Here is a 13,264-nt window from a genome sequence, read left to right on the forward strand (position 1 = left end):
CTGTGTGTGCGCACTTGTGTGTGTGTGCGCGCTTGTGTGTGTATGGGGGGGTGTGCACGCTTGTGTGTGTGTGCATGCTTGTGTGTGTGTGTGCTCTTGTGTGTGGTCTTGTTTTCCTCACTTGTGGGGACAAAATGTCCCCATAAGTATAGTATAACCTGAAGAATGTGTCTCATGGGGACATTTTTCCGGTCCCCACGAATCAAAAGTAAATTTCTGGCTCAAGGTTTTGGTTTAAGGTCAAACCTACAATTAATTTTAGAGTTAGAATTGGAGTTTCTTCAAGGTCCAGGCGTTGTTGGTTAAGTTTAGGGTTAAGGTTAGGCATTACATCTAGGTAAAGTTTAGGCATAAATGTTACTTTATTGAGGTTAAGGTAAGGGTTAGGTTTAGATTAGGGTTTGGTTAAGGTTAGGGTTAGGGTAAGGTTTAGGGTTAAGTTTAGGGCAGCAATTTTGTTTTCTGGTCCCCTTAAGATTCAAAAACAAGGATGTGTGTGCGCGCTTGAGTTTGTGTGCGCGCTTGTGTGTGTGCGCGCTTGAGTGTGTGTGCCTGCTTGTGTGCCCGCGCACTTGTGTGTGTGTGCGTGCACTTTTTTGTTGTGTATGCAAGCTTGTGTGTGTCTACACGCATGCGTGAGTGTTTTTGTGCTACATAGCTTCTGGCTCTGTGTATTGTAGATTAACAAATCAAACACCCAAGGGATATACCATTGTGCATGACGATTTAACTTCAAACTCACTGAGCTTATTCAGTGTCTCATTGGAATGATAAATAGATGGGAAATAGAAGGATGGATGACCTCTCATCCAGTGTTCCTTCAAATGGTTTTCGGCACTAAGCATGTCTGACTGCTGAGTGCAAAAACTTGACAGTTTTGAAGAGACTCTACAACTTCTGATTTGCTTTTAATGGAGGCTGCACCTGCTTCATTTTTTTTTCAACTGTGGCAAAGTAAGCTACTGTCTCTATTTGATAATGTTATTGAAAATGATTGAGTACATATGTGTTGTTCAGTGTAGATCTAGATTCAATAAAATGTTTGAAAACATGCCGTGCTTGAAAGTCACCTGTTGAGTCACTTTGAAGGTGTCTAGGAAGTGAGTCATAATGTTGTATTGGGTTTTTTCATGCAATAATAATATACATAATAAAAAAACATTATATATTTTATATTCCCTTTATTATTTTTATTTGTAATATTATTTGTATTATTATTATTACACCAAATTCAAATAATTGAATTTATAGTCAAGCTTTTCTTAAAACACAACACTTCCCCTTTAAGATACAGAAATGCTCTTTTCTGGATACAAAACATTGCTAGATAACTGAATCATTTTGTAAGCAGTCAATGGTCTATAACTTGGCTAATAAGACACAAACCCAAAAATATAAACACATGCACACAGGGTTGACTCCTTTTTCCTTTCAGCTACCTGACATTACAATAGAATTCTCCTGGCAACCACATTTGACTGTCAAAGCATTAGAATCCTCCTGGCAATCACGTGTGATGGTCAAAGCATTAGAATCTTCCTTGTGACTGCTCATGCCTGTAAAAACAGTAGAATATTCCTGGCGACTGCTGATGCCTGTAAAACAATAGAATCTTGCAGGTGACTGCTCATACCTGCAAAACAATAGAATATTCCTGGTGACTGCTCATGCCTGTAAAACAATAGAATCTTCCTGGTGTCTGTTTGTGACTGTCCAATCAATAGCATCCTCCTGGCAACAGTTAATGGCTGTCAAAGAAATCCTCCTGGTATTAGTGTATCCCCACGTGTTAAAAAAAATAAATAAATGCTTATGCCTGTAAACGAAGTACAATCTTCCTAGTGACTGCTTGTGATTGTCAAAACAATAGAACTTTATTAAGAATCTCATGATTCTTATAGCAATAGGAACCTCATCGAATGCATTATGCCAGAAAATAAATCTCAGACTAAGTCCTGGATAGTTCCACTGAAAAGGGCTAGTGATATGTTGATTTGATCACAGCTTTCGATGTGAATGGAAGCATCGATAGTGTAAACTGACTGAGAAAACTCTTGTAGAGTCAGTGTTGTACACCTCTGTGCAAGCTGGCACACTATTCTTTGTGCAGCAGTCCTGAAAGAGCTGTGTGCCCACGCTGACATTGCTGTCTTCCACTAGGTGTGTGTGTGTGTGTGTATGTAACCTGTCTTTCTCATAAAGTTGACCTGCCCAGCTACACTCTGCCCAGCTAGCACTGGCTCGGGGGTTCACTATTGGGAATGACTTCTAACACCTGACACAGAGAGGAAGAGCATTATCCGTGGAATAAAGTGCAGAAAACGACCTTCAGGAGACTTGGCTAAAGTACACACTTGTATTCGCACTTGTGCATACTCTTTGTCATTTCATGAACGTTCAGTCTTTTCCTGAATGAAGTGTATCTACAGTAAAAGCTTTGGGCAATTTAGTGTTCGGCATTCAAATGAATGTTTGTCATTAAATGGAAAATGGTAATTTCCATCATAAATTTTTCATGTTTCACAGTAGACAGATGGGTTGAACTGAGCGGTTAATATGTCGTCTTTTTGCGGGAAATCAGTATGGCATGTGAAAGGATTGAAGAGTGCATAAAACGCTTTGTTATTAAGTAATTCAAGACGGATATGAACATTTGCCTTGAAACATTAAAGGACTTGAGAGGCTGAGCCACACTAACTAAACACCATTCTTTTGTAACATATCATTGGTATTTAGGCCTGTGACTTTTAAAAACATTCATTTTTAGCTGTCATTGTGGAGACAACTAATGCAGGATGACCTTGAGGACTTAGCAGTTTAGCTGCTTTCTGAAGACTGCCCCCCACCCCCCCACGTGGTTCTAATTAGACATTAGGTGTAAATGAATCTTATTTACTGTCAGCCCTTAGGTGCATTCACCTCATAATGTACATCCATTGCTTTAAGAAAGTCAAGCGCGCACACAAACACACGCTAATCATCTGATTAGTTGGTTGTTTGAAATTGCCTGGTAGGCATGACAGACAGCACTCCTAAACCCTCCTCATCACCCCTGGCTGATCTACCTCCGTTGACACCAGTTCGCCCCCCTATGCTGATCACTCACCTGCGTTGAGATGCAGTGGAACACACTTGTGAATACAGAGTCTGGCGTCGGGGGGTTTCCGAACCACTGTTCCCCATTTTCAGTAGGGGGGCTGTTATGTAGAGGCCAGTGAGCTGCACTGCCTGTGGCCCCCAGCCAATGTTGACCTGCTGTTTCCAAAAGCAGTGAAGTGGTGGGATCGATAAATAGACCACCTGTTAAGCTCCCTGTTAGCACAGTGACTGATGGAGCTACCCACCCCCACCAACCCCGGGAGGCCGCAAGATATCTGTTAAAATAATGTATTAGAGTGTCACGGCCCGTTCCACTCGTTAATCACACGTGTCGATATAAATATGATGTCAAATAATTCCATGTGTGGAGTGTGTGGGAGAGTGTGTGGGGGTGGGGCGGTCTAAGTGTTCGCGTGTGCGCGCATGGTTCTGTAAGCTTACAGCTACTATGACTGTCCTCGTGCGTCTTGGAGTAGCCAGGGGCTTTGCTGTGAAATGTGCGCAAAGTGAAGAAGGTCTCATTGACGTTGCATGTATTTCTGCCTCAACCCCAAGATGATTTACAGCCAAAGTATCTCATACGAAGTGGTGCTAATAAGACCACTTGGGCCCTTCCTCTTAAATGATAGAAACAGGATGTTGTTTTATGGTTGTTGGTTCTCCCCTTGGCCCCCACAGACAGCAGTAATATAGAGGCAGCATGGGAACCCAGCGGTGTAATAATAGATGGACTCCATGGGAACCCAACACAGTGTAACACAACACATGAGAAGTGATGAATATCTAATCGGTCACAGTCACACCAGCCAGATGAGGCATATCACACCAGGTCTGTTTGTTTCTCCAACCCAGTGACTCTTGTTTCTTCACATTTAAAGGTAACACGAGCTCTGCTGACTCTTGATGTTATTCCACCACAGACTTCACCTGACTTTTACTTGTCTCTGAGTCACTGTCATTTTATGCCCTTTATTGGCATATTTGTTGTGTTAGAGGTGCCAAATCAAGTCAACCAAATGGCTCATGTCTTGAATCATTTAACCAAATGACTCATGTCCTGAATCACTGCCACGTGCAGTGCACTGTGTTTGCTATACTGTAGCTATTTTCTGTGGTAGACACCCTTTTTATTGTTTTAAAATAATTTGATTGATTGTTTAAATGAGTATTAGGTTGACTCTAAGTGCATCCTTGTCAGGAATGGTTTGTCCTGTGTGTGAGACTGGACGGAATGATGACTGGGAGTGCAAAAACAGAGCTAAGCTAATGAAGCTAATAATGTTTGAATTGTGATGCTTCTATTTGGTTGCAGTTTGGAGCCCTGGCCACCTGTAAGACAATATTAAGATCACTACAACAAATGCCATTGACAAATTCCAGAAACAAACAAAAACCTCATGTGCAACACAGGCTGTTTTATTTTATGGGAATATTTAGCCAACCTTAAACTTAACTGAGTGAGTCTCTGAGCCTTTTTCTTGTGCTATCGACGGTCGACTCACGACATACAGTAGTATTTATTCATCCTGCTTGGGGCTCACTCGCATGCAAGCACAAAGCATTGTAGCGCCTCAGAGACTGCATGCTTTGTTGTATTTTTTTATTTATTAGGTTAGCCTTATCAGTGGTAATGCACTAAATCAGGCAAATTGTCTGATAATTCAGTCAAGATATGTCAAATTAAAGACACATCATCACAATAGAATACAAACAGTGGATAATGAATTAAAAGATACATGTCCTGGAGTGGTCCAGACAGACCACCTATCTAAATCCAGTATAACATCTGTGGCATGACTTGAAGATTGCTGTCGATCAACGCTCCACAAGAAACTTGACAGAGCTTGAACAGCTCTTTTTTTTAATGAAAAATTGTGAAATATTGTTGTTATAGTGTGCAAAGTTGGTAGGGATTTCAGCAAATTCACAGCTCTTGTTGCTGGTAAAGGTGCTTTCATGTAACTTGGAGAATAATTCAATTATGATATTTACATTTTGTATTTTAAATAAATAATTGTGTGTTTAAAATAAAAACATATCTTAAAAGGTAAAGTGTGGCTTGTATTAAAAAAAAAATCATTTTAATTGGATGAAACATGCTTTGACATAAAAAATATAACTTCCTGTAGGCATTGTGATTTGATGTGAAGGTGAAATTAAACAACAAAATAACATTTATGATTTGTAAAAATGTGGATTACTGTTACATAAAAATAACTGGAGGGGAGATTTCTATAAAATGACAACTTTGATCAGTGTCTTGACAAAATGCTATCAAATGTTGTCCATGGAAGGAAAAGTGGTGAACCTAGGAATTGTTGCAGACCATGTGCACCCTATCATGGCAATGGTATTCCCTGATGGCATTGGCTTCTTTCAGTAAGATAATGTGGCCCTGCCACAAAGCAAAAAATAGTTCAGGAATGGTTTGAGGAACAAATGTTCAAGGTGTTGAATTGGCCTCCAATTTCCAGAGATCTCAATCCAATCGAGCATCTGTGGGATGTGCTGGACAAACAAGTCCGATCCATGGAGGCCTCAACTTGCAACTTACAGGAAAACTTGCAACTTACAGGACTGTTGCTAACGTCTTGGTGCCAGATACCACAGCACACCTTCAGAGGTCTAGTGGAGTCCATGCCTCGACGGGTCAGAGCTGTTTTGGCGGCCAACGTTGGACCTACACAATGTTAGGCAGGTGTTCATAATGTTATGGCTGATTGATGTATGTACCCATATTGTTTAAATTGCACATTTTGTAACAGTATTTCCCCAGAAATGTAAGAACTTTGTCTCCAACTAAGGTGTGTGTACAGGTTTTTTCTCATGATTGCAAGCCACTTAAAATTTTGCATACTTAATATATAATTGATTACATATACTTTTTGCTATACACAACTCACCTTGTGGCATTTACCATCTGTTGGACACGTAAAGTATCCAACATGGATTAAACAGTCAGGAATGAGGCAAAACTTTTTACCATAATCATAGCCTACCAGTGTGATATTGTATCAAACGCTTTGACATTTATTAAAAGTGATTGTGTATCTTTATTCCATAATTACATAACCACTGCGTTAAGAATTATGTAGGGATTTTTTGTAAAAACGTGCAGTCCTACGGAATTCAAGTCCTTTCCATATTTATTGGAAGTTGCTTTTCTTTTCCGCCTCCAAAATCTTTCAATGTTTCAATCAATCAATCAATGTTTTAATCAATCAATCAGTGTTCCAGGTGTTTTTCGAGAATACCTTTAAAAACACTTTTTTATTTTGTCTTATCGCCCATCCCTGCAAGTAGGAAGACCATCTCAACAGCGCAACATCAATCAGGACTTTATAGAAAAGAGTCTGAATAGAAGCCATTCCTGCGTAAAAGGAATATGACATGCTGCCTGAAAGACTGATTGCAAAAAGAAAAAGATAATCTGGTCTAATGAAACTATTAGGCCTGAATGCCAAAGGCTACATCTGCCGAATACAAGGTACTGCTCATCAGCTGGGAATACCGTCTCTATGGTAAAGCATGGTGGTGGGAGCATCATGCTATGGGGATACATCTCAGCTGCGGGGACTGGGGTACTGTTCAGGATTCAGAGAAGGATGTACTGAGCAATATACAGCGAGGTTCTTGAAAAAAAACTGAGGCATACCCAAGAAAACACTAAGCATATCTTATTGTTTAAAGTGTTTGAATACATATGTAAGTGATATGTTTCATTTTTTTATTGTCAATAATTGTTGTCACAAAATAAAATAATGTTTTTTTGTTTTGTCAATATATGTTATTGTGTGTAGATTGATGGCCAAAAAAATGTATGTGATCAATAAGAAATTAAGTCTGAGTGTACAGGATGACATTTCCATAGGCTAAAGCATGATTGCCTCATTACATTAGCGATCTCCAGCTCCTAATCTGAGTTAGAAGGTGGTAATACCAGATAATGACTCTAGTTCATGGTGGTTGTTTAGTTTGCTTGCCAGCTCTGATAATATGCTCAATTTCCACCATGTGATGGAGTTGGCTTGCTGGCCCTCAGCTCAACCTCGCTGTAGTCCTGACTTCATACTCCTCCGCAATTTATGTGTAGCACCCACTTGGGTGATGACTCTGTTGCCGCTACAGCTCCAAGAACACACACACACACACACACACACATCATTCCAGAGCAGTACTTATCCTCATTACAAGCTTTCTGCAATCTCCATTATATTTTCAGATCTAATTGCTCAAAAAAGAGCCAGTGCTGAGATCCATCGTTTAAATGCAAGCATTAGCTAGCTAGCTAAACCAGACAAGTCTTCCTGCTGTCAGTTTTGTCAGTTTGAAAACAATGCTTTGTAAAACGCCATATAACAGAATGAATACAAATACCCATTAATACAAAGTAACAAGAATTTCTTCTGTTGTCTAAAAGGTAATTGATATATTTTGAACTGGCTAAACAACATTTCCCAAAGAAAGTTGAAGAAACAGGAGTAGTTGAAGACAGCATACACCACAGGTGTCAAACCGGTTCCACAGAGGGCCGAGTGTCTGCAGGTTTTCGCTCTCACCTTGTACCTGATTGATTAATGAGTTCACTAATTGGTTAATTTCTATCCCCACCTGGTTGTTCAGGTCTGACCTGGGAACCAATTTAAAGGAAAACCCAAAGACCTGCAGACACTCGGCCCTCCGTGGAACCGGTTTGACACCCCTGGCATACACAGTAGAAGGCCCAAATAAGCTGTCTGCATTTGATGAACATTAATGAAAGATCACTTCTTTGAGTGACGGAAGGAAATTCTGCGAAATGCTTGCTCAGCATCTGGCAGACTCATCCGGCACCAAAGTATATGCTTTGCCTGTGAGAAGTCTTACAAGAAATGGCCATCTTTGAATGATTGACTACACGTTATCTTTTAATATTATAAGGAAACAGCATTAGATTGTCCACCTCAGAGTCCCAACCTCAACATTATTGAAGCTGTGCGCATTTACTCCTACAGGTAAAAGAACAAAAAGCAGCCAAAGAAGCGTCATGGCAAATCCTGCAAGAAGCTTGGAAGAATTTAACACAGGACAACTGAGAAATATACATGACGGTCTCCCAGATGAAATTGCTTCTGTTTTGCATTCACAAAAGGCTGTCCAAAATATTGATTTGTTGTAAAGACAAAACATTTTTGCCACTATTCATTGTAATAATGTTTGGTTGTTTTTTTACTTCAAATAAACGGTTACAAATTTTTTGTATTTTAACAATTTTCTAAGATGGCCTAAGAATCTTCCACAGTACTGTATTTAATCAGTAACTCAAGCACTTAAGCAACTTAGAATGATCTGAAATACATTACAGAGCTCTGTCTAATGGATGCCTTACTGTGCCATGGCAACCACAGTACAATGTAACGTTCATGAGGCCTATTATCTTCTCTAAAGTTACAATGAAAAATAACAATCTTTTCACAATGTTCAAATTTAAATACAATTGTTTCATGCCTTTTCTTCAAAATGGCAATCCGCAGTGTTGACCTAACGCTTACAAATTTGTAGATTCTGTGGCAAATAAGCGTTTTTTGATGACGAGCCATATCTTCTGTACGCCCCTCATAAAGCACCACTCCTGAGCTTCATCTAATGTCCTTAAACAAGACTGTCTGATGGCTCATTATTCATCCAATTATTCCTGGATGGAGCGGAGTAACATTGCTCAATGCCTACTCATGGGGGAGAGAAGAGAGAGCTGGAGAAGAAAAATACACAGTGATATTGGGACGCGGCAACCACATCCATTTGATGAGAGAGTAGCTTTTCAGTTTCATTGAAGAGTTGGTGTTCAAAAGATTTCACCATGACCGCATTTGCATAAGCTGTCAAATTCAGATCTTCTGACACTTAATGGCTGTTTGACCAATTACAGATCTTTTCACATCAGGCCTTTTTTCAGACCTGATTTGATTGGTCAAAATGAAAAAAAATGGTTGGGGGGGGGGTGTATCAGGCTTGGGCAGACTGTGTAAACACAGGCTTTCTCTATCTCTCTCGAACACACACGTACCGAACACGCGTTAAACACAAACACACGCTGAACACATTCCAGCTTCATGCTAACCCCAGACACACACCAAACACATTGCAACACCGTACCAACTGCACACAAGCCTGCCCGCAGGCTTACTTGTTGTGTTTGTATCGAGCCTCAGAGTATATGCATTTGGGAGTGGTGATTAAAAGCATTAAAGCACGGCACAAAGTTAGATCGTAATGCCTGAGAGGAGTATAATCCTGCAGAGGTTCCCTACTCACTATGCTACTGTATGAACGGTGGGATACAGTACAGCACTGGGATAGGAGATTAGGCTGCTGTAGGAGCAGAGACGCGCAGCATTACACTGCAGGGCTGGGACGTGTGATTACAGCCAGTTAATGTGTGAGGGAGAATGACAGAGCAACCTGCTGAAAGGAAATCTGTCGACTGCCAACCGTTCTCGGCTTTCTGTCCAAATAATTGATTTATTCTGACGTGCTGGAGAGCCGACTATAATGTTCAGTCTTGTTCTCCCTGTCTTTTCCTTCACTGTCCTTCCAGATGCAGATCTACCTGTACAACTCTGATGACTTTGACAGTCTCAGCGCGGCCATCAAGGAGAAGCGCATCATTGCTGCGATGGCAGTGTTCTTTGAGGTAAGACTGGCTTTGGGTTTTGTTGTTGTTTGAAGGGTTATTTTGGTCTCACTTGTTAAAAAAAACACAATGAAACGAGGGTAGTGCTCATTAGAAAAGATGAACAACAGTTATGGATACAACGATCGAAAGCTGCTTGCTGCTTGAGTCACATCTAATCGCACATTGTTTATTCCTTTTGTCTTCTCTTTTCTTTCATCCTCCCATACCTGTATTATGAAGTCTCCGCTTCTCTCACAGCCTATATCACTGCCTCTATCACTGCCTCACTCTGCCTCTCAACTCATTCTGTCGCACACTCAGCCTCTATCTCTCTGTCTCTCTCTCTTTCACTCTGCCTCTCTCTTCCTCTCTCTCTCTTTGCCTTTCCTGCCTCCCTTTTTCACTCTTTTTCATTGTCTTTTTGTCTTTCTCTGATTTTTCTTCCTCTCTGTCTCTTTTGTCTGTTTCACACTCACTAACATGAACACAAACGCATTTCTTATTCCCTAAAGAAGGTTTCTGTCTGTCTATCTGTCTGTTTTGATTTGTCTGTGGTTCTAGTGGGCAAATGAACGCAGGTTAGCAAACAGGAGCACTTTTGAAGTTTGACAAACACATGAAAACCTAATGAATTGTTGCCACACTACAAAATAATAGTTATATGACACATTTGTTTGTAGCCCTCTAGGGCCCACTGAGATCGTTCTGAATAAAGAGGAATTCTTCATGTAATTCCATGATTAGAACCATGCAAAAATGCTGAGTGTATTGTTAAGAAACATACCATACTTTCACCCCTGAAGAATCAGGCATGAACAAATTGTGTAAACACAATTGTATTGCAAATACAATTGGGAGTCTTTCCTAGCCACGGTGCTTGAACACTGTTATTGCTTGCTCATTGGAATTTCAGGCTGGGTGTTTTGTAAAAGCACTTTGTGACGTCTGCTGATGTAAAAAGGGCTTTATTAATACATTTGATTGATTGATCTACTCAGTTTCCATAATTTTTGCACCCGTGTGCTAATCAGGCACTGTCACTTTCCAGTGTGCACGCTAATGTGATCCCTGCCCAGATCATTCTGTTCTGTTGATGTGCTCTATTACCTCAAGCATTCAGAACCTTAGACGGCGGCCAGGTACTTCCTCTCCCTGACAGAGAGGCAGGTTGGAACTGGGACACAGGTGTTTCTATGTAGGTTGTGGATAGACAGTGATAGACCTTGTGTGGATGAAGACCTACATTCTACCACTGTGTTTCTGACAAGCCTATTGCTTACCGCCATTAGCATCAGCACGCACAGCCTCATACACAGGCACACACTGTATTCCACGGAATTGCATTTTTCAGAGAAAGAGGACATGCCATGCAAACACACGCATGCATACAGACACACACACACACACACACACACACACACACACACACACACACAAATCAGTTTAGCATCTCTAATCGATGACAAGGACCAGCGTTTAGACTCCCAGAGGGTGTGGGAATGGCCACTAAGGCCTTCATATTATTATCCACATTCAGCACTTAGTTAGACTATCACTCTCATTGGACTGACCTGAATTAGAGAAGAGGAGGAAGAGGAGTGAGTGGTCCCAATGTCCCAACACCGTTTTATACCCCCCCTTAAGTTTAAATGGGACATTAGTAATGCGTGTTAGCAGTAGCACTGTAACGGCTGCACTGGCCTGTCCTTGTTTGGTTGTCATCAGGTGGGGCGGAGGGACAACCCGGCCGTAGAACCCATCATCCAGGGACTGAAACGGGTTGTACATCACGGTGAGTAGACCACCCGCCCTCGCACCGCCACTGCCTCTAACGCATCTCGCAGTTTCAGTTCTCTGTTTCAGGCTCTGTTTATATGGGCAAATTATGTTTACGTTTGACAAAGCAAGTGAGAAGCAACAATAAATAATCACTGTCACATTTCAGTCACTCATTCAGTTGCGTTTTTCATTTGTTTGTAGTGTTGGTTCTATACCAACCTTCGTGTTATACCAGCCTTAGTTCAATAGCAAACTTAGTGTTATACCAGCCTTAGTTCTGTACCAACCTTAGTTCTATACCAACCTTAGTGTTATACCAGCCTTAGTTCTATACCAACCTTAGTGTTATACCAACCTTAGTGTTATACCAACCTTAGTGTTATACCAGCCTTTGTCCTATACCAACCTTAGTTATATACCAGCCTTATTACTATACCAGTCTGAATTCTATACCACACTTAGTTCCATATCCTCTAGTTTAGACTGTTCTATTGTAACCATAGTTCTATAACAACCTTCATTCTATAGCAGCTATTCTTCTTAAACAGCCTTTGTTCTATAGTGGCCTTAATTCTATCCCAGCCTTCGTTCCATGCCTGCTTTAGTTCAATTGCAGCCTTTGTTCTATCATGGCCTTTGTTCTATCGTGGCCTTTGTTCTATCGTGGCCTTTGTTCTATCGTGGCCTTTGTTCTATTGTGGCCCTTGTTCTATCGTGGCCTTCGTTCTATCGTGACATTTGTTCTATCGTGGCCTTTGTTCTATCGTGGCCTTTGTTCTACAACGGCCTAAGATTCATATCCCCTTTAATTCTGAAGCGGACTTAGTTCTATATAGGCCTCAATGGTGTAGCAGCCTTCATTCCTTCTGTTACTAAAATACAGTGTCAGTAAGGCCCCAGGTTCTCTGTCATCACTCTGAAACACAGATATACAGACACACTAACCATTGCTAAGGAGGACCTTTATCACTTCAACTATATAGGGCTTTCAATCACATACAAACGCAGTGAATGAGTGTTGACAGAAAGCATACTCATAAAAAAAGAACGGACAGGGGAATGATTTCCCAAGGACATAGCGTACTTGTTGTTTTGTTTGTGAGGTTAATTTAAGACGTTGGCTTCAGACGCCTCTCACAGTCTGTGAACAGAGTATCCGTGCCTCTCATCTGGCCATCCTTCCATTTGTTCAGGCTTTTGAAGATGCTTGGCGTACATTTTTAATCCCAAATTAGAGTTTGACCACAAACTGTGAACCCAGTTATACATCAAGAGGAAGGCAGCGCAGCCAGTTACCACCACTCCCTGCCTCTCTGTGTGGCACGGCAAAGAAAAGACGCAGCAGTTAATTGCATCTAAGCCTCAATTAGTCAACAATCCTCCTTGCTCACACGCACACACACACACTAACACAGACACACACTAGCTCTCACACACACTTACAGAATGTACACACATCATAGGCACACTAGCTTGAACCATTCATCTTTAATGCTGGGGGAGATAGATGTGTCTGGCTCCCATGCATTTTGTCTCGAAGTGAGGGTAGCTGTGAGCAAAGTACAGAACACAGCATAAGCCAAGCAGGAATTAAACTGTCTCCACTAGCCCTTACCCAGATGTGCTTTAGCATGTTTCTCTAATCCCCTGCTTTGTCTACACACACGTGTGTGGTGCATTTGTTTGGAAGCGGAGATACAAGCATTTGGCTACACCAGCAACAACATCTGC

General features: G+C 41.1%; 1 protein-coding gene across 2 annotated transcripts in view; it reads left to right on the forward strand.

Annotated features, from left to right (window-relative positions):
* The window catches only part of ca16b (carbonic anhydrase XVI b), a 195,876-nt gene that overhangs the window by 146,817 nt on the left and 35,795 nt on the right, over positions 1–13,264 (forward strand). For both annotated transcript variants that reach the window (XM_013138224.4, XM_013138225.3), the window contains exons 5-6: positions 9,677–9,772; positions 11,480–11,546. In XM_013138224.4, the coding sequence (XP_012993678.2) occupies positions 9,677–9,772; positions 11,480–11,546 (163 nt within the window). The remainder of the gene's footprint in view (positions 1–9,676; positions 9,773–11,479; positions 11,547–13,264) is intronic.

This window comes from Esox lucius, chromosome 17, assembly GCF_011004845.1.
Source record: "Esox lucius isolate fEsoLuc1 chromosome 17, fEsoLuc1.pri, whole genome shotgun sequence".
Classification (NCBI taxonomy): domain Eukaryota; kingdom Metazoa; phylum Chordata; class Actinopteri; order Esociformes; family Esocidae; genus Esox; species Esox lucius.